Source organism: Leptonychotes weddellii, chromosome 5 (genome assembly GCF_054177405.1).
Source record: "Leptonychotes weddellii isolate Sample4059 chromosome 5, ASM5417740v2, whole genome shotgun sequence".
Lineage (NCBI taxonomy): Eukaryota > Metazoa > Chordata > Mammalia > Carnivora > Phocidae > Leptonychotes > Leptonychotes weddellii.
In genome coordinates this window covers 107,464,126-107,471,274 of record NC_138373.1, presented here as the reverse complement: position 1 = coordinate 107,471,274, position 7,149 = coordinate 107,464,126, and the positions used below count along the sequence as shown (strand labels likewise).

General features: G+C 63.2%; 1 protein-coding gene across 1 annotated transcript in view; it reads right to left on the bottom strand.

Annotated features, from left to right (window-relative positions):
* Positions 1-7,149, bottom strand: part of LRP1 (LDL receptor related protein 1) — a 79,987-nt gene that overhangs the window by 8,954 nt on the left and 63,884 nt on the right. Inside the window, exons 56-70 of the mRNA XM_081821904.1 lie at positions 6,220-6,403; positions 6,027-6,112; positions 5,729-5,848; positions 5,178-5,365; positions 4,836-5,041; positions 4,139-4,327; positions 3,421-3,569; positions 2,887-2,980; positions 2,651-2,767; positions 2,282-2,401; positions 1,804-1,926; positions 1,563-1,688; positions 1,073-1,189; positions 260-366; positions 24-156 (exon numbers count right to left, since the gene is read on the bottom strand). Of these exons, the coding sequence (XP_081678030.1) occupies positions 24-156; positions 260-366; positions 1,073-1,189; positions 1,563-1,688; positions 1,804-1,926; positions 2,282-2,401; positions 2,651-2,767; positions 2,887-2,980; positions 3,421-3,569; positions 4,139-4,327; positions 4,836-5,041; positions 5,178-5,365; positions 5,729-5,848; positions 6,027-6,112; positions 6,220-6,403 (2,059 nt within the window). The remainder of the gene's footprint in view (positions 1-23; positions 157-259; positions 367-1,072; positions 1,190-1,562; positions 1,689-1,803; positions 1,927-2,281; positions 2,402-2,650; positions 2,768-2,886; positions 2,981-3,420; positions 3,570-4,138; positions 4,328-4,835; positions 5,042-5,177; positions 5,366-5,728; positions 5,849-6,026; positions 6,113-6,219; positions 6,404-7,149) is intronic.

Genomic DNA, 7,149 nt, shown 5'->3' with positions numbered 1-7,149 from the left:
GGGGGGCGGCGGGAGGGGCTCACCGCCAGTGCCGCAGGCCTCCTCGTCGCTGCCGTCCATGCAGTCGGCATCCGCATCACAGCGCCAGCGCAGGGGGATGCAGTGGCCGCTCTTGCACTGGAACTGGTCCATGTCACAACGGGGAGTGCAGTCTTTCTGTGGGCACAGGAGCGGGCATCCCGGTCAGATCGGGGCAGCCCTGCAGTCCCGCCCCGATCCTCCGGAGGCCACCCCTCCCTCCGCTGGTCCCCCTCCCCACCTCGTCGGAGCCATCTGCGCAGTCATGGTCCCCATCACATTTCCAGCGCCCAGCGATGCAGCGGCCGTTGGCACAGGAGAACTCACTCTCGGAGCAGGGCCGAGGGGCTGGAGAAGGACAGGGGAGAGACAGGCCCCAGGAGGGTGGGCACAGGGACTCAGCCCTCGGGGTTTCCCCAGCCCTTGGCAGAGCGATACCACCCATCCCTGTGTCCCTGAGAGCCACAGGTGACTGGCATAAACGACCAAGATGCTCAGCCAATGGCGAGCGAGCCAACTGGCTGCCCTCACGGGATTAGCTGGGTCCAGCAGGGGCTCACACTTACCCCTCTGGGCCAGCCACACGAGAGAGGGCATGGGTCCCTGGCTCTGCCCTCAGGACAGACTGTGTGCGGGGGGATCGAGGGGAACAGGAGAGGGACAAGACCACTGAGACAAGCACCAGGGTTTAGGGAGAGGCCAGTACAGGCTGATGGGCTGAGGCACAGCACAGGGACGGGTGGGCTCTGGGGCAGTGGCGGGGGGTGTGGTGGGAGCACGGGCACATCGGAGATACCTACCTCTGCAACCCCGAGAGGACAGTGTGAAAATGGAGAGAAACATGAGATGAGGTGAAATGGCACAGACTCAAATACACGACATGGAGCGGGGTGGGGTGGGGTGAGCAGGGAGTGGGCACCTGACCCCCAGCCCTAGGAGGTGGCCGCCTGCCCCGCTGCGGCCTGGCGGGGGCAGGGGTGCTGAGAGGGGAGGTGCCCCAGGTGTCTGGGTGCGGGAAGCCTGCGGGCCGGGGCGGGGGTGGGAGGGCACATACTGCAGCTCTCCTCATCCGAGTTGTCCCCACAGTCGTTGTCATAATCGCACTGCCAGCGACCTGGCACGCAACGGTTGTTCTTGCAGCGGAACTGGTAGGGCTCGCAGGTACGCTCGTCTAGGGGAGGAAAGATTGGGGGGCAAACGTCGGGGCCGTCAGGGACGGAGCGGGGGCAGGTATGAGGGTTTCGGACAGGCACGGCAGGATGGCCAGGAGTGGGATCGAGGGAGGCAAGGGGGAGGCCACGCAGCGCTCTGGTTGAGATGCGGGGTCCGCAAGGAGGTTATGAGGCGGGAAGGGCACGAGTGAGAGGAGCTGCCCTGGGGCGGGGACGACAGAGCCCCCTGTGTGGGGTGGGCAGAGAAGATTCCACACAGGTGTGTGCTGCTGAGGGGCCGGTGGGGGCGGGGACGAGGAATCAGACGGGAGGTGGTGGGCACGGGAGGCCAGCTGGACGCCTTCACCTGAGAGCGGGGACGGGGAGGCTCACCACACTCTTCCTTGGGCTCGTCGGAGCCGTCCCCACAGTCGTCCTCTCCGTCACACTTCCAGCGCGCCGGGATACAGCGGCCCGAGTCCTTGCAGCGGAACTCATCCACTCCGCAGGTCATCTGGGCTGCAAGGGGCGGCCGGTGGTGAGGGGGAGGCTCCTCGCAGGAGTGGGGGGGGGGGCGCGGGAGCAGCCGACACTACGGAGGGCAGGTGGGATCCAGGGGCACCAGGCCACTCACTGCAATTGGCGGGCTCATCGCTGCCGTCCACACAGTCGTTGTCCCGGTCACAGACCCAGACTCGGGGGATGCAGCGCTTGGTGATGGAGCACTGGAACTGGTTGGGGGCACAGGTCACTTCGGCTGCAGAGTGGGGGAGAGAGTGAGGACCTGCCCGTTCCACCCGCACCACAGCTCAAGATCACCACCTTCTCCCTCTTCCAAGCTCTGGCCCTGGTCCTGCCAGCAATTTCTTAGGAGAAAGGGACCATTTCGCTCCAGTTTGGGTGCTTTTGGTCTGCACATCTCTATGCCGAGCATGATGATTTTATGAGCAAGCCAAGTCACACCCAATATAATTTATGTTGCCCATCTAATAACGTTCCTGGAGAGCAGGCGCGGCCCCTAGAAGAAGCGGTGGGTAGATCTCACTGTGGACTGTGTTCTTGTGCCTGTCTGCCCACCAGCCCCCTTCCTGCCCACAGTTCCGGGCACTCACGGCAATCCCTCTCGTCCTCCCCGTCCCCACAGTTGTCTTGCCCGTTGCAGCGGAAGATGCCGGGAATACAGCGGTTGGTGTTGGTGCACTTGAACTGACTGGGCAAGCAGACGTGGATATCTGTGGGAGGTGGGAAGGAGGGGAGGGTAACTAATGGAGGGCAGAGGATTCGGGGGCAGGGAAGGGACGCCCCACCCCCTCGGGAGTGAGCCTTTGGCTTCAGGGCCCAGAGTAGCAGGAGTCCAGCCTGGAGAGGAGGCTGTTGTGGGCCGAGCTTCCTTGCCCTCGGAGTGTAGTATGAAACCTCCAAATCCCAGGGAGGGAGAAGGGGGGGGAAGAAGGGCAGCCGGTGGCTGGGCAGCCCTTTACCACAGTTGGCCTCGTCACTGTTGTCCTGGCAGTCATTGTCCCCATCACAGATGAAGGCAGGGTTGGTGCAGATGCCCGTTGAGCACTGGAACTGTCCCGGGCGGCACTTGAACTCGGCTGCCAGGAGGGGAGCCTCAGAGTCAGAAGGGCTGGGGCTGGGCATGGCCACTCAGAGCCTCGGGAGTCAGGCTGCCGCCAGCCAGGACCCTCTTGCCACCCCTGCTCTGGGCACTTACGACAGTCCGGGGGCTCGTCTGAGTGGTCCCCACAATCGTCCTCCGTGTCACACTTCCACCAGAAGGGGATGCACTTGTCGTTCTTGCACACAAACTGGAGGGCAGGTGGGGGCAAGAGGGGTTGGTGGGGGTCTGGGGAACTTGGGAGGATTTCTTTTGAGGGGCTGGGATGTTTCAAAGAAGCGAGAGGGTCAGGGTATTTTGTGGGGGCGCTGAGCTGGATGGAAGGTTGGGATGTGAGGAGTGCAGGAAGGCCAGGTGATGGGGTATCCGTGGGGGGGTCAGCGTGGGGGTTACTGGGGAGGGAGGGCCAGGGTTAGGGTGTGGGAGTGTTTGTGTGAGGTGACGGGTATGAAAGTATTGCTGTGGGGAGACAAGAGGTAGGCAAGAAATGTGGGGGCGTTAGCGTGGAAAAACCAGATGGCGTGAGGACATTAGAGCGGGTGTTGGGGTCTGAGGAGGAGTGGGGGTACTGGTGTGGGGGGTTGGGGGAGCGAGGCATTGGTGAATGGGGGTCAGGGGGAAGAGCCTCACCTGGCTTGCTGTGCAGTTGGACACACAGGTGCGCCCATCGCTGCCCAGGTAGAAGTTGGTGGGACAGGCACATTTGTGGCCCCCCCCGGGGGACAGGAGGCACAGGTTGCTGCAGCCACCATTGTTGACCTTGCAGGGGTGATTGGGCACTGCCGGAGAGAAAGTGGCTAAAGCGCAGCCGACTGGGCCCAGTGTATGGGCCAGGCTCCCTGAGCCACGGGCCTCCGGCAGAGTGAAACCGGCACTCCCTGGTGCCACACTTTCTGGTCTTCTGAAGGCTGCCTAGCCCACTCTATCCTGGCAGAGGTAGGACGGATCCAAATCCTACTCGCTTAGGAGGAGGCTGAAGCCAGAGAAAGGAGAGGACTGTTCTTGAGGTCCCAGGATCAGGCCAGCCCTGAAGCCTCGTACACTGCCTCCCCTGGGCCCGCCCTCAGCTACGGCCTGCCTGCCTTTGGGGTCCCACCTCGGTGGTCCACACCCTCAGGGGCTTGCTGCTACGAGACTCCGCGGCTGGCCCCGGGCTGGGCTGTAACTCCTGAAAGCCAGATCTTGGCCTGTCTACAGGCCCCCTAATCTCCCAGTGTCTGGCAAGCACGTCTCAGGCAATGCTGGAGAAGGGGCGGGCTGCAACCAGTCCTGCTGGGCCCCATCCTCCCACAGGGGCCCCTGGTACCAGGCTCACCCTTCATCTGCTCCCCCCCACTCGGCTACTCACCATCTGGCTGGCGCAAGGCGTGGAAGACATGCAGGTCCATGGGCCGGTGCAGGGTGCTGATGAGGAGTGTCTTGTTGGTGCCCGTGGTCTTGTGGGCTCGGTTGATGGACTTGGTCTCCCAGTCGGTCCAGTAGACATAGTCCTCAAACAGGGTCAGTGCGAAGATGTGTGGGATGTCCTGGCTCAGCACTGCAGACCGGGGAGGGAATAGGCCCGGCAGCCGGTCAGCACCTTCCCTACTGGACGCCCTTAATCCCACAACAACCCCTTGAGGTGGGCGCTTGCCCTGCTTCCGGATGGTTAAATGGCTTCCCAAGGTCGTGCAGTTAATAAGTGGCAGACTTGGAACTCGAACTTGGGCCTCTGACAACAGGTTCCTACTCCGTAATATTTTATGATTCCCTGTGCCAAAGTACCCCACCCCCAGGCCTCACCCTCACCTTTCTCAGAGCCCCCCGAACTGTGCATAAGAAGGGACTTCTCTTTCTCCTTCCCGAGGTTGCAGATGGTGGCCTCATGCCTGGGCTTGTCCAGGGCCATAAGCTGAGATGCTCTGGACCCCCCTACCCCTGGTGGGTGGTGTCCTCAGACCATGCCCTCTGGCTTTTAATCCTGTGCTCTTGCCCCAGTGGCCTGATCCTCCGGAGCCTCAGACCCCCAGCCCCCAGGTCTGCTGTGCGCAGGCAGCCTCACTGACCGACATGGCGATTAGAGCCATCCAGGCTGGCAAACTCAATGTAGTCCTCGCGGGCATCAGCCCAGTAGATGCGCTCGGTGACGTAGTCCAGTGTCAGGCCGTTGGGCCATGTGATCTTGGTGTCCACGATGACACTGCGGCCAGACCCATCCATGCCTATCCGGCCGATCAGTGAGTGGTCACCCCAGTCTGTCCAGTACAGGTACCTGGCAGGTGGGCAGGCAGTGAGCCCTAAGAGATCCTGTGACTGGGCCCACCGGGAGCCCGCAGGGAGGCTGGGCCTGGATGCCTGAGCACACTGCTGGCTTTCAGGGGCTCCCCCAACCCTCTTCACTCGCGTACCCGTTCTGGACATCCACCACCAGAGCCCTGGGCTCACGGAGGCCAGAGCTGACCAGCACTGTCCGGTAGGCCCCGTTGAGCTTGGACACCTCGATGGTGTCCCGGCCTTTGTCACACCAGTACAGGTTGCCGCCCACCCAGTCCACAGCCAGGCCGTCCGGGTTGCTGAGGCCTGTCCGATGCAGCACCTGTGGGCAGGGGCAGGGAAGGAAGAGCTCTGGGTGACCTGGGGCGGGACCCTCAGTCTTCCCCCGGGTGTCAAGTGAAGCGGAGCTCCGTCCTCCAGCTTGGCAGGGAGGACAACGGATGGAGAAGGCCCAGCGCTGGGCCTGGTGTTGGCGGAGGCTCTAGGACAGGGGTCTCCAGGTGAGAGAGACCGCACCCCAAGCCCCATAGTACCTGGGGTGTGCATTTAAGAGAGGCCAGCCCTAAGGGGGAAGCTACCGATGACTAGGAAAAGAGCAGGAGGAATCTCCCAGACCTCACTCTCTGAGCTTGGAGGGGAGGGAGAAGCCAGGACAAGCAGAGTTGTGCAGTGACCCGGGCATCACCTGCACGTTACTCCCGTTAAGGTGCATTCTTCGGATCATGCTGCCCTGGGTCGTCACGTCCGTCCAGTAAATCATCTGCTCTCGGTAGTCAAAGTCCAAGGCGACGGCGTTGTTCAGGCCCTGGATATGGGGGGCGGGGGAGAAGGAGGACCACAGGATCAGGACACGGGTGGCTGGAGAAGTCAGTAGGGGTGACGAACACGGGCCCAAGTGGGGAGGATGAGGGGGCTGTACAGGGCAGGGTACGTAGCTCTGGGCCTGGGGAGACAGGTGGGGTGAGGAGGGCCAGGCCCGGCACCTGCTTAAGCAGCGTGTAGTTGGAGCCATCCAGGTTGAGCTTGCGTAGGTAGTACCGGTTGGCAAAGATCAGGAATGGCTCCTCATCTGGAGGGAGAGCGTCCTGGCTCAGCCTGGCTCAGCTGTGGCACGTGCCAGCACCCCCGGCCCCCAGCTGTGCGAGCCCTCGGATGCCCTCCAGGTGCCCGTCTCACCAGTCACGGCTTTGCAGCTGTGGGGGTCGCCACCGCGGGGGGCGTAGCCCTCCACGCACAGACACTTGTAGCTGCCGTGTGTGTTGATGCAGCGCTGACTGCAGGGGAACGTGGAGCTGCACTCATCCACGTCAGCACACGTCCGGCCGTCGTCCTTCAGGCGGAAGCCGGGGCGGCAGCGACACTGCGGGCACAGGGAGCCTTGGGCTGGGCATGGGCAGGGGTCTGGGCCTCCCCTCCCCCACCCCGCCCCTGGAGACTGGGGCTCCGGCTCCCTCCACCCCGGGGCGGCTGGCTCTGCTGGGGAAACCGAGGCTGGCAGGGTGGGCAGGCAGCAAGCACGGACTGAGCTGCCCCATGCCAGCAGTCTGGCTCTCACACGGCGGTGACCCATGACCACCCTGCTTCTATCCCCAGAGGATGACGCTTAGGCCTCATCTTATGTGGCCCGTGAGCACTATCTGACGGAGCTGATCATGCTCCTCCTCCGAGGCTCTCTTCACTCGGCTGCTTTCCCACCCCAGCCGCTGCCCCTTCTCAGGCTCCTCTGCCGGCCGCCCTCACAAACCACCCCCCACCGGCCTTGGTGTGGCTGAGCACAGGGCTCAGGCCTTGGGCCTCCCCTCTTTTCCATCTACACTCACTCCCTTGGGGAACTTCTCCGGGCTCACGGATTTAAATGCTGTCTCTACGGTGAAAACTCCCAGATTCGGTGCTCCCGTCGGGCCTCGCCCTTGAGCTGGGTACCCCTACCTCTGGCGCCCCCCTGACATCTGCACATCCCTCCTTCTCCCGCAGCCCTTGCTGGCTCTACCGTCCAAAGAGAGGGAGAACCCCAAGCACAGGCTTCGCTTCTGTTCCCCACTGGGGCCTCGGCGCCTAGAACACTGCCCGGCAGCCTAGGTGCCCAATGCGCCCTCGGTGAACGAA